Source organism: Taudactylus pleione, unplaced genomic scaffold (genome assembly GCF_031769625.1).
Source record: "Taudactylus pleione unplaced genomic scaffold, aTauple2 ptg001518l, whole genome shotgun sequence".
Taxonomy (NCBI): Eukaryota; Metazoa; Chordata; class Amphibia; order Anura; family Myobatrachidae; genus Taudactylus; species Taudactylus pleione.
This window is the reverse complement of record NW_028285916.1, coordinates 546,899-572,978: the sequence shown is the minus strand read 5'-3', so window position 1 is coordinate 572,978 and position 26,080 is coordinate 546,899. Positions and strand designations below refer to the sequence as shown.

The window sequence follows — 26,080 nt, the reverse complement described above, 5'->3', positions numbered from 1 at the left end:
CTTCCAGGGGGAAGTTCTTGTTTGGTCCTGACCTTGACAAGATCGTTGCATCATTGGCAGTATCACTAATGGGGAGATACCGTCTTTAGCTACTCCCACTACATTCGTACTAACTCTGTTAAGTCTTTTTGTCCTCAGGGTCAGCCTAAAGGCCTGTTTTTTCCTAGGCTGTCGGCCTCCACGGGGGCCACCATATCCAGTACCGAGCAGTCCTGGACTTCCGGACGACCCTGTTTCTACACCTGAGGATATACCCTCAGCCTGACGGGACAGGTCTACATCTGGGAAATTTCCAGAGTGAGGTACTGATTCTCAACGGCCTCTCATTGCTCATGCAGCCTCCTCACAGGCATTGTTACACGGGCCCTTCTTCAGAACTGATCAGGGCCTTACAATCCCAGAAAGCTATACAGTCTTTGTGGTAAGCAGAGCTATTTCGGCCAACCTCACTATCTCAGTGAGGGACTGGTTGTTCTACTTTCTTTTTGGGGCGGTGACCGACTGGTCCTCCTTTGCCTATACTCTGTCTCAAATCCCTGAATCAGATTCCAACGGTGCCTTGACTCAGGTGGAATCGTCCATGCTCCATCATCCGATGTTTGGAACCTGGGGATTTTATGGTATATCCGAGTATTCAGGATACGTACCTACGGGTACATACAGAGCCCTCTCATCAGCATGGGTTCAGGTTTGCTGTGCCACAGCAACACTTGTAAGTTTCGGGCTCTGCCTTTTGGGGCTGTCCTCAACTCCACCGGGGTTTACCAGCTTTATGGATTTTCTGACAGTTCACCTGTTCAGTGTATCCGAATGCTCCTTTCTCTGGACGGTCTCCTGCTTTTAGCAGGATCACCAAGGTACTTTACCGCCAGGTCAGGATAACCGGGGCTTCTTCTCGGCACAGATAATTAGTCAACGGAGGAAAAGTCTTCCCTGCATCCCTCACAGGGTTTTCTTCATCTGGGAGCACTGCTGGATTCTCAGAATCTGAGAATTTTTCTGGCGTAAGACAAGATCTCCACTCTTCAACTTCGAGTGTGCGGATATCTACGCAGTCGACATATGTCATTACTCTTTGTGATGCGCGGTCTACCAGAGTGTCTACCTTTTGGTAGGGTGGAATGTGCTCAGTTCCATTCCAGGCCTTGCCATAATTGACTCCCCTCCAGATGGATCTAGTTTTTTCCATCGGATCGCTGTTCGAACGATGATACTTTCTCCGGAGGCGAGTCGGTCTCTGTCCGGGTGGCTATGGCCATCTCGTCCAGGGTGTTCTTTGCTAAAGACAGTGTCTGGTCCGCATTCGTTTCGGGGCAGTTGGACGTCTGTCGCTTCTGCCCTGCCACTTAACTTGTTGATACTTTAAGCTGTCTTGGACTTTCACGGTAAACCTGAATAGGTTCAGTCCGACAGTGTCACAACAGTGGCTTCCATCTAGGCAACACTGGTAGTTGGGTGGCAATGTTAGGAATGTCACCCATTCTGACATAGTCCAAGGGTCTTCTCCTGGCCAACTCTGCGGTGTTTATTCCCGGAGCTCTCCATTGGGAAGCGGGCTTCCTCAGCCGTCACGGCGTGCATCCCGGGGACTAGTCTCTTCTCCAAGAGAGGTTTCAACTCCTGGTGAGCAGAGGGGGCCTCCCTGAGGGGATTGATCCCCATGGCCTTCTGACTCGATCACACATTACCGGTGTTACAGTCCAGCTCTAGGAGTACTGAAGCTACCTTCAGTGACTCTTTGTCAGTGAAGTGGTCCTTCCACTTTGTGTACCTGTGTCCTCCGGTCTCCCTTCTTCCTCGAGGTCTTCGGAAGTTTAATTCGAGACGGAGGGGCTTTCCTTCTGGGGGCTCCAGGTCGTCCCAGACATCACTGGTACTAAGATTTTCGGAGTCTCCTCCTCGATGCTCCGTTCCTACTGCTTCACTATCTGGACCTGTTGTCTCAGGGTCCTTGTTTTTCCCTGGATCTGGATCGCTTGTCTTTAACTGCGCCCCTACTGTGGTCCTCGGGCTTCCCTGGCTCTGTCTTCATTGAGATGTTTAGAGCAGATAGGCCAGACTTTGCTGGGATCTGCCATGGACTGTGGCATACATAATTCTTATGGTATCGTACCTGTCGATACGATCCTCCGGTGTCCAGGATTTCCAGATATTCTGGCATTCCTTCCAGCTGGCTTGGGTTTCACCCTTGGCCTGGCCTTCCTGACAGTGCGGATCTCTACACTGTCGGTATGGTTAAGATATGGAATTGCTCCGCTCTGGTATCCAGTTCATCCTTTGGAGTGTTTTCTGGATTATGTCTCCACTTGTCCTCCCTAGGGACTCCTGGGGAGTTAGTAGTGGTTCTTTGTTCCCTCCGGGGACAGTCAATGGAACCGCTGGTTGTGATAGACATTACATGGTCTATTGTTTAAGCTCTCTCTCTCTCAGGGTGTTTAAATCAACCAGGAGAGTGTCTGAATGGGGTGCGTTCTCATGTGGCTCCCTCTTCTGGAGGGCATCATGTCAGGGTGTGAGTTGCTCTCGCCCTGTGTTTCTTCTTAAAGTGGTTTTTAGGTTCCATATTATTCTGGAACTTATGGTATGGCCATTCAGTTCCCAGTCCTCTCGGCTGTTGTGGCCTCATGGACTGTGGTCCGGCCTCTTTGGCTTTATGTGATCCGTTCAAGTTCCTTATGGTAAGCGGACTCCTTATTGGTGGTCTGCGGTTTCTGGTTTTAACAGGAAACGATGGCCGGCCTATAATGAAATGTTGACTGGATGGCCTCGTATGTCTTCCTCAGGGGCCTACCCATGGGTGGGCATTTCTGTCGTTGAGGCTTGTTTTTTTCTCGGGCCGTGTAACCCTCGTGGGCGGCTCGTCGTGGCGCCTCGGCTGTTTTGCCTTACTAGGTGTCCACGTGGTCTTCTGTCCATACCTTTTTAAGGTTCTAGGCATTGGTTTCCTTTGCCTCTCAGGATGCTTCCTTTTTGGCGACGGATTCTCCTCTCAGCACAGGAGCGTCCCCACCCTTGGTTGAACTGCTTTGGGACATCCCCAAGGTCAACCCTGTGGACTCCCTATGGACCCTGAAGTAGAAAACAAGAGATATGGTAAGAACTTACCTTTGTTATCTCTGTTTCTACGAAGTCCATAGGGTCCACAGGGCGCCCGCCCTGACGCACCTGGCTTCATATGGGCTGTGTTACTGGTCACCGGCTTCCCGTCTCCTTTTCTGTGAGTATGGTTCTAGAGTGTTCCAGTTTTCTCTCTCTTTTTCTCTCCTCCTCCGGCCTTTGGCTACTTACAATCTGAGGTGCCTCTGGCTGGGGGGCGGGGTTATAGGGAGAGTGGACCCAAGTGCATCCTGGGAGCTAAAAGCTTTAACTGCGTGGTACCCGGATTTGGTTCCCAACCTATACCCCAAGGTCAACCCTGTGGACCCTATGGACTTCGTAGAAACAGAGATAACAAAGGTAAGTTCTTACCATATCTCTTGTTATATGGGGTGTAAGCAAGGAGCGGCTGCATAGCGCTGTGTGACATCCCGCTATATGGGGTGTAAGCAAGGAGCGGCTGTATAGCGCTGTGTGACATCCCGCTATATGGGGTGTAAGCCAGGAGCGGCTGCATAGCGCTGTGTGATATCCCGCTATATGGGGTGTAAGTCAGGAGCGGCTGCATAGCACTGTGTGATATCCCGCTATATGGGGTGTAAGCCAGGAGCGGCTGCATAGCGCTGTGTGATATCCCGCTATATGGGGTGTAAGTCAGGAGCAGCTGCATAGTGCTGTGTGATATCCCGCTATATGGGGTGCAAGTCAGGAGCGGCTGCATAGCACTGTGTGATATCCCGCTATATGGGGTGTAAGCCAGGAGCGGCTGCATAGCGCTGTGTGATATCCCACTATATGGACACACGCATACACCCAGACACACGCATACACCCAGACACACGCATACACCCAGACACACGCATACACCCAGACACACGCATACACCCAGACACACGCATACACGCATGCACCCAGACACACGCATACACGCATACATCCAGACACACACATACACGCATACATCCAGACACACACATACACGCATACACCCAGACACACACATACACGCATGCACCCAGACTCACTCATACACCCAGACTCACACATACACCCAGACTCACACATACACCCAGACACACTCATACACCCAGACACACTCATACACCCAGACACACTCATACACCCAGACACACTCATACACCCAGACACACTCATACACCCAGACACACTCATACACCCAGACACACTCATACACCCAGACTCACTCATACACCCAGACTCACTCATACACCCAGACTCACTCATACACCCAGACTCACACATACACCCAGACACACACATACACCCAGACACGCGCATAAACCAGACACACATACACACATACACCCAGACACACACATACACCCAGACACACACATACACCCAGACACACACATACACCCAGACACACACATACACCCAGACACACACATACACCCAGACACACACATACACCCAGACACACACATACACCCAGACACACACATACACCCAGACACACACATACACCCAGACACACACATACACCCAGACACACATACACGCATACACCCAGACTCACTCATACACCCAGACACACACATACACGCATACACCCAGACTCACGCATACACCCAGACACACACATGCACGCATACACCCAGACACACACATACACGCATACACCCAGACACACTCATACACCCAGACTCACACATACACGCATACACCCAGACTCACACATACACCCAGACTCACACATACACCCAGACACACACATACACCCAGACACACACATACACCCAGACACACACATACACCCAGACACACACATACACGCATACACCGAGACACACACATACACCCAGACTCACTCATACACCCAGACACACACATAAACCAGACACACATACACGCATACACCCAGACTCACTCATACACTCAGACACACACATACACCCAGACACACGCATACACCCAGACACACGCATACACCCAGACACACGCATACACCCAGACACACACATACACCCAGACACACACATACACCCAGACACACACATACACGCATACACCGAGACACACACATACACCCAGACTCACTCATACACCCAGACTCACTCATACACCCAGACTCACTCATACACCCAGACACACACATAAACCAGACACACATACACGCATACACCCAGACACACACATACACCCAGACACACGCATAAACCAGACACACATACACGCATACACCCAGACTCACTCATACACCCAGACACACACATAGACCCAGACACACGCATAGACCCAGACACACGCATAGACCCAGACACACGCATAGACCCAGACACACGCATAGACCCAGACACACGCATAGACCCAGACACACGCATAGACCCAGACACACGCATAGACCCAGACACACGCATAGACCCAGACACACGCATAGACCCAGACACACGCATAGACCCAGACACACGCATAGACCCAGACACACGCATAGACCCAGACACACGCATAGACCCAGACACACGCATAGACCCAGACACACGCATAGACCCAGACACACGCATAGACCCAGACACACGCATAGACCCAGACACACACATACACGCATACACCCAGACTCACGCATACACTCAGACTCACGCATACACCCAGACACACACATATACGCATACACGCATACACCCAGACTCACTCATACACCCACATACACCCAGACACACGCATAAACCAGACACACATACACGCATACACCCAGACACACGCATACACCCAGACACACGCATACACCCAGACACACGCATACACCCAGACACACGCATACACCCAGACACACGCATACACCCAGACACACGCATACACCCAGACACACGCATACACCCAGACACACGCATACACCCAGACACACGCATACACCCAGACACCCAGACTCACGCATACACTCAGACTCACGCATACACCCAGACTCACGCATACACCCAGACACACACATACACTCATACACCCAGACACACACATACACTCATACACCCAGACACACGCATACACCCAGACACACACATACACCCAGACTCACACATACACCCAGACTCACTCATACACCCAGACTCACTCATACACCCAGACTCACTCATACACCCAGACACACACATACACCCAGACACACACATACACCCAGACACACGCATACACCCAGACACACACATACACCCAGACACACGCATACACCCAGACACACACATACACGCATACACCCAGACACACTCATACACGCATACACCCAGACACACACATACACGCATACACCCAGACACACTCATACACGCATACACCCAGACACACACATACACGCATACACCCAGACACACACATACACACATACACGCATACACCCAGACACACTCATACACCCAGACACACACATACACCCAGACACACTCATACACCCAGACACACGCATACACCCAGACACACGCATACACCCAGACACACGCATACACCCAGACACACGCATACACCCAGACACACGCATACACCCAGACACACGCATACATGCATACACCCAGACTCACTCATACACCCAGACTCACTCATACACCCAGACTCACTCATACACCCAGACTCACTCATACACCCAGACTCACTCATACACCCAGACTCACTCATACACCCAGACTCACTCATACACCCAGACACACACATACACCCAGACACACACATACACCCAGACACACACATACACCCAGACTCACTCATACACCCAGACACACGCATACACCCAGACACACGCATACACCCAGACACCCAGACTCACGCATACACTCAGACTCACGCATACACGCATACACCCAGACACACATACACCCAGACACACACATACACGCATACACCCAGACACACACATACACGCATACACCCAGACACACACATACACGCATACACCCAGACACACACATACACGCATACACCCAGACACACACATACACCCAGACACACGCATACACTCATACACCCAGACACACGCATACACCCAGACACACGCATACACGCATACACTCATACACGCATACACCCAGACACACTCATACACGCATACACCCAGACACACACATACACGCATACACCCAGACACACGCATACACCCAGACACACGCATACACCCAGACACACGCATACACCCAGACACACGCATACACCCAGACACACGCATACACCCAGACACACGCATACACCCAGACACACGCATACACCCAGACACACGCATACACCCAGACACACGCATACACCCAGACACTCAGACTCACGCATACACCCAGACACACACATACACCCAGACACCCAGACTCACGCATACACTCAGACTCACGCATACACGCATACACCCAGACACACATACACCCAGACACACACATACACGCATACACCCAGACACACACATACACGCATACACCCAGACACACACATACACGCATACACCCAGACACACACATACACGCATACACCCAGACACACACATACACGCATACACCCAGACACACACATACACCCAGACACACGCATACACTCATACACCCAGACACACGCATACACCCAGACACACGCATACACGCATACACCCAGACACACTCATACACGCATACACCCAGACACACACATACACGCATACACCCAGACACACGCATACACCCAGACACACGCATACACCCAGACACACACATACACGCATACACCCAGACACACACATACACGCATACACCCAGACACACACATACACGCATACACCCAGACACACACATACACCCAGACACACGCATACACTCATACACCCAGACACACGCATACACCCAGACACACGCATACACGCATACACCCAGACACACTCATACACGCATACACCCAGACACACACATACACGCATACACCCAGACACACGCATACACCCAGACACACGCATACACCCAGACACACACATACACGCATACACCCAGACACACACATACACCCAGACACACGCATACACTCATACACCCAGACACACGCATACACCCAGACACACGCATACACGCATACACCCAGACACACTCATACACGCATACACCCAGACACACACATACACGCATACACCCAGACACACGCATACACCCAGACACACGCATACACCCAGACACACGCATACACCCAGACACACGCATACACCCAGACACACGCATACACCCAGACACACGCATACACCCAGACACACGCATACACCCAGACACACGCATACACCCAGACACACGCATACACCCAGACACACGCATACACCCAGACACACGCATACACCCAGACACTCAGACTCACTCATACACTCAGACTCACGCATACACCCAGACACACACATACACCCAGACACACACATACACGCATACACCCAGACTCACACATACACACATACACGCATACACCCAGACTCACTCATACACCCACATACACCCAGACACACGCATAAACCAGACACACGCATACACCCAGACTCACGCATACACCCAGACTCCCACACACATACACCCAGACTCCCACACACATACACCCAGACTCCCACACACATACACCCAGACTCCCACACACATACACCCAGACTCCCACACACATACACCCAGACTCCCACACACATACACCCAGACTCCCACACACATACACCCAGACTCCCACACACATACACCCAGACTCCCACACACATACACCCAGACTCCCACACACATACACCCAGACTCCCACACACATACACCCAGACTCCCACACACATACACCCAGACTCCCACACACATACACCCAGACTCCCACACACATACACCCAGACTCCCACACACATACACCCAGACTCCCACACACATACACCCAGACTCCCACACACATACACCCAGACTCCCACACACATACACCCAGACTCCCACACACATACACCCAGACTCCCACACACATACACCCAGACTCCCACACACATACACCCAGACTCCCACACACATACACCCAGACTCCCACACACATACACCCAGACTCCCACACACATACACCCAGACTCCCACACACATACACCCAGACTCCCACACACATACACCCAGACTCCCACACACATACACCCAGACTCCCACACACATACACCCAGACTCCCACACACATACACCCAGACTCCCACACACATACACCCAGACTCCCACACACATACACCCAGACTCCCACACACACACACCCAGACTCCCACACACATACACCCAGACTCCCACACACACACACACGCTTACACCCAGACACATTATCTGTATCTTTGCTGTTTTAGATTTATGTTTATTATTGACTTAGATTAAAATTCATTTATTTATATATATTTATTGATTTGCACTTTCATGTCTTATTAATATTTATACTATTATTTATTAACTTGTACTTTATAACCATTACTAGTGTGGATACTTACTATAATACTGGTATTTACATATTACTAAGCTGTGTGAATTTACCTGCTAGAAACTTGACAGTCGCTCTAAACAATACACCAATTTTCATATAATGTATATGTTAAAGTTTGCCCAGAGAATCATATACTATATGCATCAGCAATCAGCCAATGAGAAGAAGCAGCTGGTGCTGATGACCGCCCTCCTCAGCCCTCAGGTGTCTGCAGGCGTATCAGTGACTCCGCGCGTGTCTCTGCGTCTCGTCCCAAATACACGTACACTCCCTTACTGTGCTCCGCCTATGTTATACTGGCGCTTCACTCCGCCATCACCTCCCCCCTGCATCGTCTCTCAGTCATACCATCACCTCCCCCCTGCATCATTTCTGTCATACCATCACCTCCCCCCCTGCATTGTCTCTCAGCCACACCGTCACCTCCCCCTGCAACGTCTCTCAGCACACCATCACCTCCCCCCTGCGTCATCTCTCAGCACACCATCACCTCCCCCCCTGCATCGTCTCTCAGCACACTATCACTTCCCCCCTGCATCGTCTCTCAGCACACCACCACCTACAACCCTGCATCATCTCTCAGCACACCATCTACCCCTGCATCGTCTCTCAGCACACCATCACCTCCCCCCTGCATCGTCTCAGCCACACCATCACCCCACCCCCTGCATCGTCTCTCAGCACACTATCACCTCCCCCCTGCATCGTCTCTCAGCACACTATCACCTCCCCCTGCATCGTCTCTCAGTTATACCATCACCTCCCCCCTGCATCGTCTCTTAGCACATCATGACCTCCCCCCTGCGTCATCTCTCAGCCACATCATTGCCTCGCCCCCTGCATCATTTCAGCACACCACCACCTCCCCCCTGCATCGTCTCTCAGCCACACCATCACTTCCCCACTTGCGTCATCTCTCAGCACACTATCACCTCCACATTGCATCATCTCTCAGCACACCATCACCTCAACCCCTGCATCGTCTCTCAGCACACTATCACCTCCCCTCTGCATCGTCTCTGTCATACCATCACCTCCCCCCTGCATCATTTCTGTCATACCATCACCTCCCCCCCTGCATTGTCTCTCAGCCACACCGTCACCTCCCCCCTGCATCGTCTCTTGGCACACTATCACTTCCCCCCTGCATCGTCTCTCAGCACACTATCACTTCCCCCTTGCATCGTCTCTCAGCACACTATAACCTCCCCCCTGCATCGTCTCTCAGCCACATCACTGCCTCGCCCCCTGCATCATTTCAGCACACCACCACCTCCCCCTGCATCATCTCTCAGCACACTATCACCTCCCCTCTGCATCATCTCTGTCATACCATCACCTCCCCCCTGCATCATTTCGGTCATACCATCACCTCCCCCTGCATCATTTCTGTCATACCATCACCTCCCCCTGCATTGTCTCTCACCATCACCTCCCCCCTGCATCGTCTCTCAGCACACCATCACCTCCCCCTACATCGTCTCTCGGCCACACCATCTACCCCTGCATCGTCTCTCAGCACACTCTCACCTCCCCCGTGCATCGTCTCTCAGCACACCATCACCTCCCCATTGAATCATCTTTCAGCACACTATCACCTCCCCCCCTTCATTGTCTCTCAGCACACTATCACCTCCCCCCTGCATCGTCTCTCAGCCACACCATCTACCCCTGCATCGTCTCTCAGCACACTATCACCTCCCCCTACATCGTCTCTCAGCCACACCATCTACCCCTGCATCGTCTCTCAGCACACTCTCACCTCCCCCGTGCATCGTCTCTCAGCCACACCATCTACCCCTGCATCGTCTCTCAGCACACTCTCACCTCCCCCGTGCATCGTCTCTCAGCACACCACCTACAACCCTGCATCGTCTCTCAGCACACCATCTACCCCTGCATCGTCTCTCAGCACACCATCACCTCCCCCCTGCATTGTCTCTTAGCACACCATCACCTCCCCCCTGCATCGTCTCTCAGCCACACCATCTACCCCGCATCGTCTCTCAGCACACTCTCACCTCCCCCGTGCATCGTCTCTCAGCACACCATCACCTCCCCATTGCATCATCTCTCAGCACACTATCACCTCCCCCTGCATCATCTCTCAGCCACGCCTTCCCCCCTGCGTCATCTCTCAGCCACACCATCACCTCCCCCCCTGCGTCATCTCTCAGCACACCATCACCTCCCCCCCTGGGTCATCTCTCAGCCACACCATCAGCTCCCCCCAAATACACACACACACACACACACACACACTGACACAGATTCACACACACACTGTGCACCTGTGTCAGTGTGTGTATCTGTGTCAGTGTGTTTATCTGTCAGTGTGTGTATCTGTGTCAGTGTGTGTCAGTGCGTGTGTGTGTATCTGTGTCAGTGTGTGTGTGTGTGTATGTGTCACACACTGACACAGACACACACACACTGACAACGATAGATACAAACACACACACACACTGACACATATACACACACTGACACAGATATACACACCTCTTTCTCACAAATGCAGGGCACATGCCACGCTCGACCCTCCCTCCCCTAGTTACACTACTGTGTAGAGCAATGTGTTAGGAGTCAGTGCGGGGGATCTGCGTTTGCCATGTCAGTGAGACTTGCACCGTGGGTGGAAGAGATGCAGATATATATAAATACGTTTTATATATATATATATATATATATATGTGTGTGTTCAGTCAGGATGTGTCCACACTCTCGTTATATGATTTAAAGCTTGCTGGGGTGACCACCCATAAAAAACCACCAGATCCTTTATGTAGACACGTAAAAAAGGGGTGCACTCACCAGTCTTCAGAAATTCCTTTATTCCAACATTAGAAAGTATTATATAAACAGGATCAATGTTTCGGTCCCAAACATGGACCTTTGTCAAGATATATATGTGTGTGTGTGTGTATTGTGATATATCTTTACCGCCGAATAATTTAGCCATTTATTTACTCTCCTCCTTCCTGTCTCCTCTCAGCAAAAAGTTCCCGAATATCCCACAATGTTCAGCGAGTTGGTCCACCAGCCACGCTTTACTCTGCGCCTGCAACTTAAAGATCCCGTCCCCCAGTTCATTGACCGGCAATGGCGAGGAAGAGGAGAACAGAGGCTGAACAGTTTAAAGCAGATGGCCGTGTAAGTGACATTTGCACAGTGACCACAAGATGGCAGTGCAGGCAAACTGACAGGCAGCCAGCGTGTAGTGCAGGCAGCCAGCCAGCGTGTAGTGCAGGCAGCCAGCCAGCGTGTAGTGCAGGCAGCCAGCCAGCGTGTAGTGCAGGCAGCCAGCCAGCGTGTAGTGCAGGCAGCCAGCCAGCGTGTAGTGCAGGCAGCCAGCCAGCATGTAGTGCAGGCAGCCAGCCAGCGTGTAGTGCAGGCAGCCAGCCAGCGTGTAGTGCAGGCAGCCAGCCAGCGTGTAGTGCAGGCAGCCAGCCAGCGTGTAGTGCAGGCAGCCAGCCAGCGTGTAGTGCAGGCAGCCAGCCAGCGTGTAGTGCAGGCAGCCAGCCAGCGTGTAGTGCAGGCAGCCAGCCAGCGTGTAGTGCAGGCAGCCAGCCAGCGTGTAGTGCAGGCAGCCAGCCAGCGTGTAGTGCAGGCAGCCAGCCAGCGTGTAGTGCAGGCAGCCAGCCAGCGTGTAGTGCAGGCAGCCAGCCAGCGTGTAGTGCAGGCAGCCAGCGTGTAGTGCAGTCAGCCAGCCAGCGTGTAGTGCAGGCAGCCAGCGTGTAGTGCAGGCAGCCAGCGTGTGTAGTGCATTGTCAGAACGGGGATAAGTTGAGTTTAGAGGCAAACGCAGGATTATTAGGGACCCATTTATCAAAGTGTAATTATCAAAGTGTATTACCTCAAATATTAAGTATTAAGTATGTATGAAGGAGGGATCGCAGCAGCTGTGATCCCTCCATTGCCGCTGGCCTCCCCCATAGGTTTCTATAGGGGAAGCGATGCCGCAAATTTACTACTATCCGGAATGTGATGCATTCCAGATATTGGCCACCGTAGCTAACGCTACCTGAATATCACGTTAGCCACTGTAGCCTATGGGCTACACCGTGCACTATTAGCTGAGCGCTCGCAAGCAGGTGAATGGTGGCCCAGTGCGCATGCACGAGACCCGGATAGCGACAGGCAAGCCGTCGCTCCGGGTCTCATACCAAAGGGGGCATGCTGTCGATGGTGAGTGACAGCACGTCCCCTTTGGTGGGCGTGCCGGGGGCGTGGCTGCCCAGACGGAGGCGTTCCCATGGGAACGCCTACCGTTTGGGGCCGGCCCCACTGACATCACAAGTGATGTCAGTGGGAGTGCTTTCGGCTCTGTTTCAGCCAAAAGCACTCCAGGGCTTGCGGCAATGAGACCCTTGTGGTAGGGTCTCGTTGCCGCAAGCCCTGGAGTGCTTTCGGCTGAAACAGAGCCGATGACCATCGCGACCATCTTCCTGCCCGTTCGCTATAGCTGTGGGTGGTCACCCACAGCTATGCGAGCGGGCAGGAGGCCGTTCAAAAAAAAAATAGCCCGGCCCTCATTCAGAGCGAGCGCCCGGCTCTGAATCAGCACCTCTCCTATTTTCCTGCTCCAGATGTAAAGCAGGTGTGGGGGAGGGGGCGGTACTTCAGGATGGGTTATGTGCTGCATGTTTGGCCATTCCTGGTACCTCTGCTGTACCCAGCACCTGCCAGGAACCACCTTGGGCTTGTTTTGCACAGGCCTTGAATGTCCTTGTGAGTAGGTTGACAGTCCCTCCTGCGTTTCCCCAATTGGGGTTCGCACAGCAGGCGGTAGTCCCATCTCCCGTACTAGGGGTTCCGGGGCAGATGGTAATGGTGCAGCGCCCTCCTCAACAGGTTCTTACTCCGGCAGACCCTGTTTGGGCTAATTCTGTGTCAGCTACAGTGCAGAATACTACAGAGCAGGATACATCTAGACCTGCTAAGAGACCATAATTGTCCTATCCATCAACACAATATGATGAGAATGACTGGTCGTCTGATGAGGGCGAGATTCTAGATTTGTCTGACACTGACACCCCTCAATTAGGGGTGGAGGTTAAATCTAGAATATATATTCCTGGTCTCATACGGGCGGTCCATGCGGCCATGGTGATTACAGACGACAACCTACCTGCAGCGCCTACTCATGCTTATTTTAAGGAGGTTAGAGGTACTGCAGCAGTTTTTCCTCTATCTGGTCAGCTAGTTGATCACCTGGAGGAGACGTACAAATCTCCAGGAAAAAGATTTCAACCTCACAAGCGTCTGGCTCGTACATGCCCCTTTGCGGAAGATTATTTCACTAAATGGGAGTCTCCTCCTCAGGTGGATTCTCATGTGACGCGCTTAGTAAAGAGCGCAACTTTGCCTATACCGTCTATGTCTTCTCTGACGGATGCTACAGACTGTACGGTGGAGGTGTGTCTTAAGTTCATCTATTCCCTCGCTGGAGGAGCATCCAGACCAGCTTATGGCAGTCTGCCGGGGGCCCCAGGCTATGGAAAGATGGGCGGACGCATTGGAAGCATCGTTTGCTTCGGAGGGTACCAGTGAACAGGTTGTGTTAGTGGGTAACCTTCGGGATTCCGTTACGTACATTAACGAAGCGGCCTTGGATTTGAGCCTTCTTACTTCTAGGATTTCCGCCGTGGCCGCTCAACGCTCCTTGTGGTTACGTTCTTGGAGGGCGGACGCTGAATCCAAAAAGGGCTTGGAATGCTTACCTTATAATGGGCAGGTCCTGTTCGGGCCAGCTTTGGACAAGACAGTGGACACACCGGCGGCTGCCAAATCTGCATGTCTACCTCCAGCTCCGACTCCGTCTGGGTCTAAAAACCCGTCCTTTCGGCCCTATCGCCAACAGAACAAACCTAAGGTGCAGTCCTTTCCGAGACCTTCAGGTCTCAAAAAGACCGCTAAGCCCAAGAAACAAGCTTGGAGTACCAGACGTCCGGCAGCCAAGCCGGACGACAAATCTTCAGCCTGACGGGCTGGCCCTCCCCTTGGGGGACCCCAAGGTGGGAGGCCGACTTCTGCGATACGCCCAGTGTTGGTACCAGACCACCACAGACACTTGGGTAAGGGAAGTGGTATCTCAAGGATATGCCCTCTCCTTCCGCAGAAGGCCACCTCATCAGTTCTTTGCAGCAGGCCTTCCTTCAGATCCAGCGAAGGCTCTAGCGATCCAGGAGGTGGTGCGCTCTATGCTCCAGACGGGAGTCATAGAGCCTGTTCCGTTACCCTTAAGGGGGACAGGATATTACTCCAACCTCTTTCTGGTCCAAAAACCAAATGGATCATTCCTACCTATCCTCAACCTCAAGTCCCTGAACAAGTTTTTAAGGGTCCCTCGGTTCAGAATGGAGACTCTGCGTTCTATTGTTTTAGCTATGCAGCCTGGGGATTTTATGGTGTCCCTGGATATTCAGGATGCTTACCTGCATATCCCCATTGCCAGGCTTCATCAGCGTTACCTCAGATTTGCGGCATCGGACCACCATTACCAGTTTCAGGCTCTACCGTTTGGCCTTTCCACGGCCCCTCGGGTGTTCACAAAGGTAATGGCAGTCATGGCGGCACAGGGGGTTCGCCTTTTACCTTACTTGGACGACCTTCTGTTGTTGGCAGGGTCGCCACAGGTCCTTTGCAACCATCTGCAACTGATAATATCAGTGTTGCAGGCTCACGGCTGGCTAGTGAACTGGAAGAAGTCCTCTCTAATTCCTTCTCAGAGGATGGTCCATCTCAGAGCATTGTTGGACTCTCAGCAGCAGAGGATATTCTTGACGGAAGAAAAGATAGCCCTGTTGCAGTCCAGGTTACGCAATAGTCTAAAGAGTCGCCGAGCGTCTCTTCTCTCGGCGATGAAGTTACTGGGTTCCAAAGTGTCAACGTTCGACATGGTGGAGTATGCCCAGTTCCATTCCAGGCCTCTGCAGATGTTGACCCTCTCCAGATGGGACGGGATTCCCTGTCAAATAAAGACACAGATGATCAGGCTCACTCCGGAGATGCGCCTGTCCCTGACCTGGTGGTTACAGAAGTCCCATCTCAGCAGGGGACGTCCGTTTTGGATTTCGGATTGGGTCCTTCTAACAACGGATGCCTGCCTTCGTGGCTGGGGCACTGTGACGGGCCCACACGTCTTCCAGGGCCGGTGGACGTCAGAGGAATCGATCCTGCCGATCAATATTTTGGAGCTTCGGGCAGTGTTCAGAGAGCTGCAACAAGCAAGACTTTTCCTGCAGGGAAACCCGTGCAAGTTCAGTCAGACAACGCCACCACGGTGGCTTACTTAAACCGTCAAGGAGGAACTCGAAGTCAAGCGGCTCTAATGGAGGTATCCCGCATTCCGACTTGGGCAGAAGGCAATCTCCCAACCATTTCGGCCGTGTTCATTCCGGGAGTGCTCAACTGGGAAGCGGACTTCCTCAGCCACCACGATGTACACCCAGGTGAATGGTCTCTTCACCAGGAGGTGTTTCAACTCCTGGTGGACAAGTGGGGCCTTTCTGAAATAGGCCTCTTGGCCTCCAGACACAACTGCAAGCTGTGGGCGTACGGATTCCGAACAAGAGACGCAGGGGCTCTCCTGGTGGACGCTCTGTCAGTACAGTGGAACTTCCAGTTCGCGTACCTGTTTCCTCCGTTCTCCCTTCTACCTTGAATACTTCGAAAGTTCAGGCAGGAAGGAGGCAAGATCCTGCTGGTGGCGCCTGCATGGCCCAGATGGAATTGGTACTCGGATCTTCAGTTTCTGTCCATCGACACTGCTGTTACCTCAACGTCCCGGGCCTGTTGTCTCAGGGTCCTTGCCTCTACCCAGAACTGAGTCATCTGTCTTTGACGTCGTGGCTCTTGAGACTTCCCTCTTGAGGTCTAAGGGTTTCTCCAGAGCGGTGGTGAATACTATGCTACGAGCTCGGAAACCTGCTTCAGCTAGAATTTACCACAGGGTGTAGCATACTTATTTTGAATGGTGTCGCCCTAGAGGGTATGATCCTCAGGAGTTTCGGATATCCAGAGTGCTGGCTTTCCTACAGACGGGCTTGGATCTAGGTCTACGCCTCGCTTCACTGAAGGTGCATGTTTCTGCCCTGTCGGTTTGGTTTCAGCATAGGATTGCTATGCTGTCTGATATCTGCACCTTTATGCAGGGTGTCCTTCGCATCCAGCCTCCCTTTGTCCCTCCGGTGGCTCCTTGGGATTTGGCTGTGGTCCTGAGGGCGCTCCAAGGTCCTCCATTCGAACCTTTGGGTTCCGTGGATTTGAAATTACTTCCGACAAAGACAGTGTTCCTTGTGGCTATTTCTTCGGCCAGAAGGGTGTCGGATTTGGGGGCTCTCTCCTGTCGTCCCCCCTTTATGATTTTTCATTCGGACAGGGCGGTACTTCCCAGTTTCCTTACCACACTATATATAATATGCCTCACTCCGGGGTAATATTCACATTGTCTGGATGCGGCCTGGCTTCTGCTGCTACTCACTTTAGGTGTCCAGACGCTGGGAGTGGAGGTGAGTGGTGACTGAGTATTCTCCCTGGGGTCTGCTAGGGCTTCCGTGTGTGCGTCCTGGTTTCCGGGGTGCCGGGATGGGCGCAGCCATGTTGGTTCATATCACCTGACTAGTGTCTCCCAATTGTAGTCCTGTGGTCATTCAGCTGTTCCTCTGATCCAATGATCAGCTACCCAGGGGTATTTAAATCTGACTCCAGGAACAGGTAACTGCTGTTCAACTTCACTGTTCCAGTGACTTGTAATTCTCACCAGTGTTGCTCTGTGTTCTTTCCTTCAGAGTAATGCTTCAGCCCATTTACAGTTCTCTAGAATTCCTGCATTAGCTTCCATGCTATTTTCAGTCTGAGTCTTCGTTCTCTCCCAGTACTCCTGTCTTTCATGTTTCTATTAATGTGTGTCTTGTAATGTGCTGCTAGTTCTATTGCAGTTTCTCTGTTACTGCAGTATCAAGTTTATTGCTAATCACTAATTAGCTCCCAGCTGGACATCTAGCAATCCCCAATATATGTCTGTGTCCACATCTCCCTGTGTTTGCTGTGCAAGTCAGCACCTGCCAATCTAGCAATCCCCAGTATATGCCTGTGTTTTTCTGTGCAAATCCGCACCTGCATCTCTAAGCATTCCCAGTATATGCCTCTGTCCACTCTGCTCTGTGTTTGTCTGTGCAAATCAGCACCTGGGTATCTCAGTGATACTCAGTACATTTTCCAGTATTCTCATGCAAGCCTGTGATTAGGATCTCTACAGTGTCCTAGCATTTACTTCATTAAATATAGTTCCGGTCTTCTGCCCTTCCCAGGTACCTGTCCAGAGGGCCGCGACCTGCTCAATTGGTGCGGCAAAAGCCAAATCCCAATTGAAGGGGTCACTGGAGAAAATCACAAGTGAGTTAGACTCCGCGCCTCTGGGCAGGTCTCGCCAAACCTGGGTTCGGCCGCAACTAGGAGACCTAGCTACAGTCACTTCCCTAGTCACCCGAAACCCCCGGCTCACCATCCTCCACAGAGGAACACTTGCACCAGATCGTAACATACATGTATCAAACATTATGCTACCTCCCCGGCATCCCAATAAACATGTCCTGAGCGATGGCTTGGAACACAAGCATGTAGCTGGGAAATGCTCTTCATTATTCTCCGCTCTTAGAATGTTGGGCGGAGAAAGACCTCTGAGCGGCTTCCAGCACCTGGCGACAAGTCTGGGTGTGTGAGCACTATTAGGGTTCCTTGGGGGTCAGCGAATATTCACACTATATTGCCCACTCCTGCTTTCCTAACCCTCTGCTCCACCAGTCCCATGATAAATTCTCCACCGGCGCGTGGTACAATTCATCGAAAATACTACATTAAAAGCAATTAGTTGTTGCTAGATCCACTGCAGTACCACTCCACACCCGTGGGTGGTGCTCTCTCAGTGTTGATTCCTGCAGTATAATTTCTCACCAGTGGTGGTGCTCTCTCAGTGTTGATTCCTGCAGTATCATTTCTCACCAGTGGTGGTGCTCTCTCAGTGTTGATTCCTGCAGTATCATTTCTCACCAGTGGTGGTGCTTTCTCTGTGTTGTTGCCTGCAGTATCATTTCTCACCAGTGGTGGTGCTCTCTCAGTGTTGATTTCTGCAGTATCATTTCTCACCAGTTGTGGTGCTCTCTCAGTGTTGATTCTTGCAGTATAATTTCTCACCAGTGGTGGTGCTCTCTCAGTGTTGATTCCTGCAGTATCATTTCTCACCAGTGGTGGTGCTCTCTCAGTGTTGATTCCTGCAGTATCATTTCTCACCAGTGGTGGTGCTCTCTCTGTTGATTCCTGCAGTATCATTTCTCACCAGTGGTGGTGCTCTCTCAGTGTTGATTCCTGCAGTATCATTTCTCACCAGTGGTGGTGCTCTCTCAGTGTTGATTCCTGCAGTATCATTTCTCACCAGTGGTGGTGCTCTCTCAGTGTTGATTCCTGCAGTATCATTTCTCACCAGTGGTGGTGCTTTCTCAGTGTTGTTGCCTGCAGTATCATTTCTCACCAGTGGTGGTGCTCTCTCTGTTGATTCCTGCAGTATCATTTCTCACCAGTGGTGGTGCTCTCTCAGTGTTGATTACTGCAGTATCATTTCTCACCAGTTGTGGTGCTCTCTCAGTGTTGATTCTTGCAGTATAATTTCTCACCAGTGGTGGTGCTCTCTCAGTGTTGATTCCTGCAGTATCATTTCTCACCAGTGGTGGTGCTCTCTCTGTTGATTCCTGCAGTATCATTTCTCACCAGTGGTGGTGCTCTCTCAGTGTTGATTCCTGCAGTATCATTTCTCACCAGTGGTGGTGCTCTCTCAGTGTTGATTCCTGCAGTATCATTTCTCACCAGTGGTGGTGCTCTCTCTGTTGATTCCTGCAGTATCATTTCTCACCAGTGGTGGTGCTCTCTCAGTGTTGATTCCTGCAGTATCATTTCTCACCAGTGGTGGTGCTCTCTCAGTGTTCATTTCTGCAGTATCATTTCTCACCAGTGGGGTTGCACTTCTGCTGGTGCTCCTGGTGCGTTCCATGGTTTGTCTCTCAGCAGCTGGAGGCAATTGGCTAGTGAGCTGCACCTGTTTATTATCCAGCTTCTCTGATCATCAGTTCTCGTTACCTGAATCTATCCTGCTCCTGGCTACCAGTTCAGCTCCCAGATTGTTCAGAGTCTGCAGTCCATACAGCTTCACGCTTCCTCACAGCCCTGCAATCCATGCTTCTCCAATGAGAGTATCACGGGCTGTTCTCATTAGCACTTTAAGTGCTTCTCACGCTACGGGACTTTGCCTTATTGCCATGGTTATACTGCACTTCAAGTCAAGTCTGCTACCTTGTATATTACATTGTAAGATATCCTGTTATATTACATTGCAAGTCAAGTCCGCTACCTTGTTATACCAGCTCAGCTATTAACCCCTGCCTGCAGTTCTGTATTATTCATGGACTTCTCGTATGGAGCTGTTTTGTGTTCTCCTTATCCTGTGTTACCCTAGTCTCTGTCTTACCCACAAGTGTATAATAAACCAGCTACTGTTTCATTGCATTTCTGCATCACTTCTTTGACATACACACATGTAAGTGTGATCCAACATGACTCGTGACCATGAATACTAAATATTAATTGCTCACATAGAGAAATGCTTACTGACTTTTTGTCTGTGTGTTTCAGATCTGAGCCATCATTATCACTACCCCGGGACAGCGCTACTGAGCATGCATATGTGAGCGGACGCAACCGGTACAAGTATTCAGAGAGGTAATTCTGCATACACGGTACAGTGTACACTGCAGAGAGATCAGGCTGCTGTACATATAGTACCATGTGCTGCAGGTGATGGTGCATACACGGTACAGTGTACACTTCAGAGAGATCAGGCTGCTGTACATATAGTACCATGTGCTGCAGGTGATGGTGTATACACGGTACAGTGTACACTGCAGAGAGATCAGGCTGCTGTACATATAGTACCATGTGCTGCAGGTGATGGTGCATACACGGTACAGTGTACACTTCAGAGAGATCAGGCTGCTGTACATATAGTACCATGTGCTGCAGGTGATGGTGTATTCACTGTACAGTGTACGCTGCAGAGAGATCAGGCTGCTGTACATATAGTACCATGTGCTGCAGGTGATGGTGTATACACAGTGCAGTGTACGCTGCAGAGAGATCAGGCTGCTGTACATATAGTACCATGTGCTGCAGGTGATAGTGTATACACAGTACAGTGTACGCTGCAGAGAGATCAGGCTGCTGTACATATAGTACCATGTGCTGCAGGTGATAGTGTATACACAGTACAATGTACGCTGCAGATAGATCAGGCTGCTGTTCATATTGGCCCTCATTCAGACCCACTCGCAAGCGGGCGCACGTACGTTAGGCGTACGTACAAAATTATTTAAATTCAATGGCTCGCTCGTATTTTCGTTCGCATCTAAAATTCCTCCCTAAACTCAGGCGACCCCTCCTCTAACTAACGAGCGTGCGAAATAGCGAGCGTACAACCCCGAAATGGCTTGAAGGGAACGCACGCACAAGTATAAACCGGAAGTGGCCTTGTCAGATGTCGATTACCTGCTCCTTTATTCTGCCTACCTCCCTCAATCGTATCATGCCAATCAATGTATCAATTAGCTTAATTGTTTTTTTTTTTCAACACAATGCAAGAAACTTTACTCTTGTCCGTGTTTGTGTTTACCCGCAGAATACGTACGGATGGAACATTCGCTTTTATTGTTCCAAAAAGATGTGAACCACAATTAAACAATTGTTCTATTGCTGTGGATCCCCGCATATTTCCCTGGGTTCATTTCTTTATTTAAATTTGCTTACGCATGTCACTGCATCAAGCCTATCCTAACTCTCCAGAGATTTCTGGCCTGTCGAACACATGATTCATACACTAACCAATAAAATTGCTCCTGTTAATTTCCAAAATACATTAGCCAATCAGAAATTTTTTGCACACTTTATCAAAAATGATTTGTATGAAAAACACCATTGCCATCATGAGAGCCTCCGCATTCGCCAGGCGCGAGCTGCTGGTGCTTACGGAGGTGATGGATCGCCGTATCACCAGACAGCCTCCACCCATCACCAACCGGCAGAAGCGTTCTGCATATGCGGAGGCACGGTCCCGCCTGCGGTCCTTCGGTTCACGCCGCAACATCGGGCAGCTGGAGCGCAGGTGGTCAGACCTGCAACGGCGAACGCCCCGCTTGCTGGCATGCTTTCGCATGCAGATACAGGAAAGTAAGTGTTATGTATTGTGGTTTTTGTGTTTGTGGGGCAAACTGCGTGTGCATGTTTTCCTGTCTGTCCTATTTATTATTTGTCCTCATATCTGCGTGTGCATGTTTTCCTGTTTGTCCTATTTATTATTTGTCCTCATATCTGCGTGTGCATGTTTTCCCTCTATTTCTGTTTTTTTCATTCTACTCCTATTTTCATGTTTTTTGTTGCTGGTTTTTTTTTTTTTTTGGGCCCCGTATTTGGCCAGAAACTAACCTCAATTTGTTTGACATATTTTAAAGGAGGACAGCCAAGACTACGCCATCACCGTCCGGCCAGACGGCGTTCCCGCCCACTATCCCCAACCCCCAGCCAACACTCCACCCCAAATATTTCCCCTATACCCCACTCCTCCCCAGCCTTCCAAGACCCTCTCCCGGAACTGTCGGGCCTCCTTCCCCTCCGTCCCACTTCCCCCTCTCCTCCACCCACCCCTCTTCCAATTACCCCCTCCCCGGAGTCCGTCATTACCCCTCCCCGTTCTTTGGGGAATGAAGGCTCCTCCGAGGAAGAACATGGAGGGACTTCCGGAGCTCCCGTTTTGGCTCCCGGTATGTTTTTCTTTCTCATTTTTGTTAAGCACAAACTGTTTGTATGTAATCATGTGTCGTGCCTTTATTCGTGCTTGTTTGGTTTACTTTTGGTGATTTAGCAGTTTGCCTTTACCTCTTCCTGCTGATTTCAACATACACATATCACACCTGTGGGAATTTGTACATAGGCCTTGTATTTTTGGCAGCCCCCCCTTTTTGTTTTGGTTTCTTTTTTTTCGGTTTAGGAGTGATTTCGTTGTGTTTTTGTTTTTTTAATGTGGATTCCCTATTGTTTTATTAATCCACACACTTTTCGCACCCACAGAGGAACAGAGGCGTCGGCAAGAGGTGGACGAATGTGTTGCCCAGATGCGCCAACATGTCATTGGCGTTCTTGTGGGCCTTGACCGGCTGTCTGGCATCCTTCGCCAGTAGTTTTTTTTGTTTATTTTCGTTTTCTAAATACATTTTTTAGTTCTAATATACGTTCTGGCTCATTCTTTTTTTCCAAAACAAAAATAGTTTTCCCTGACATAAGTAGACTGTTCCTGCAAGGATTTCCCTTTTTTAAAAGTTAGATTGTGTTTTGTATTTGTATGTTAAACAGCCACAAGAAACACATAACAGTAACAATGTAATTTCCCTTTTTGGGTGTAGTGTCAATTAGATATTTCTACATTTTACAGGTTCCTAGTTGGTGTGCAAGCTGCTTAGGCCAATCTTCCAAATCCAAAGGTTTGGACAGGCTTCCTTTTGGTGTGGGTTGGGAACCTGAAAACATATTTCAGTTTACATCAACTGGTGTCAGTACTGGATTACCCCTTAGTCAAATGTAAGGTGTGTTAACCTGGTTACACTTGCTGTTAACGTCCAAAAAAAGGAAGACCATTTCACTCTCCAAACATTTATTCACAACATAAATGAGAAATCAAAGTGGTCACTCCCCAAAAAAAAAAAACAGTGATAATCTCAAATACAACACATACAAATAAAATATTTAAATAAAAAAAACAATCAAGAACTGGTTGACGAAGGACCATGCCAACATGATTCCACAAACATGGCGTTGCGATATGGGTTCCAGAATATATGCCCAAAATCACCAGATCCAGGTTTGGTAAGGGTAGCAGGAAGTAGTGAGCGTTGGAGTGCCAAAGATTATGTGAACAAACCGAAGATGGTGAAAAAAATAAAAATAAATTAGATGTTCGCAAACAAACACAAACACATTGGGTATAAACACTGTCGTTTTGGTAAAACTTACCTAAAAAATCTGGCCACCACATCATCGCGTATAGCCCCCCCACATACTGACCTCCGACCAACCTCGGGGGGGCCATCCTCAGGTAAGGCATCCTCTGGCTGCATTGGGACACCACTCCTTATGGCGATGTTGTGAAATATCCCACACAGGACCACAATTTTCGACACCATATCCGGCAAATACATGAGCTCGCCACCAGAGCGGTGGAGGCATCTGAATCGGCCTTTTAAAAGGCCGATACAGCGCTCCACCACTTGCCTGGTGGCTGTAAGTGCGGAATTATACTCACATTGTGGGCCTGGTGTGGGAGCCAAATAAGGAGTGAGCAGCCAGGACATGCAAGGGTATCCACTGTCTCCTGTGAAAAATAAGAGACAACATCAGGAACACTGTGTATCAAGCTTAACATTGTTATGTACTAAAGGTCTCCACTTACCCAGAAGCCACGCATCACCAGCTTGTAGGTTGGTTAATTTCTGCCATATCCCTGATTGCCGGATGACGAAGGAGTCATGTGCACTTCCTGGTAATTTAGCATTCAGGGACAGGATCTGGAGGGAGGCATCACATACCACCATTACATTCAGGGAGTGATAGTGTTTCCTGTTTCTAAATATTGCCTCCAGCCGTGCTGGAGGCTGAAGTGGTATGTGAGTACCATCCACAACCCCTATGATGTGTGGGAAGCCAGCTATTTGGTAAAAATTGGCCTTGGCCACACTAAGGGCACCCATATCCAAAGGCATTTTAATAAAATGATGGAGGTGCTTGAAAAGTGCCTCCATCACTGCCCTCAGGATCCGGGAAAAGGAGGATTGGGAGATGCCCGCCACTATTCCCACCGTTGTTTGAAACGATCCTGAGGCACAGAAATGTAAAACCGCCATAAATTGCGTCAGTGGTGGTATTGCTGTTGGACTGTCAATTTGCCGCTCAAGATCACTTTCTATTAATGAGAGAGTGTCTATGATGATTTTGGGAGGTAGACGGTAGCGTCTTAAAACCTCATCATCGGGCATTCCAAAAAGGGTGACACGTGTTCGAAATATCTGGGGCCTTGCATGCCTACGATGCCTACGCCTGGGACGAGATTGAGGTTGGTCGGCTTCCGGGAGCAGGGCCAGAACAATTCGACCCAGATCTACCTGAAATTCAAAGTTTACAATGTAAGGCTTTTGAGCCACCCCAAAAGTAACATAAAACAACTTAGCTTTATGATACCATCCATAGCTGCTTACATGCCGGGGTATTGTCATGATACGTCAAAACTGTAAACAAGCCAAAAATTATACATCAAAAATTTACAGGGTGAATTTATGTTTGTCAAATTGGTGCAAGCCAAAACATAAAATAGGCGAAACACACATTTGGGCATCGATCAAAACGACATTGCACACCGTACGTCAAATAGGGGTCAAATGTAAGGCAAAAATGGAAAAGGGAAAACAAAAACTGGTTTACATGATGAATA

The 26,080-nt window shown here is 50.3% G+C and overlaps 1 protein-coding gene across 3 annotated transcripts in view; it reads left to right on the top strand.

Moving 5' to 3' along the window:
* The window catches only part of CFAP91 (cilia and flagella associated protein 91), a 109,293-nt gene that overhangs the window by 10,922 nt on the left and 72,291 nt on the right, over nt 1-26,080 (top strand). For all 3 annotated transcript variants that reach the window (XM_088463939.1, XM_088463938.1, XM_088463937.1), the window contains exons 3-4: nt 12,497-12,654; nt 21,187-21,273. In XM_088463939.1, coding sequence (XP_088320065.1) covers nt 12,497-12,654; nt 21,187-21,273 — 245 coding nt within the window. The remainder of the gene's footprint in view (nt 1-12,496; nt 12,655-21,186; nt 21,274-26,080) is intronic.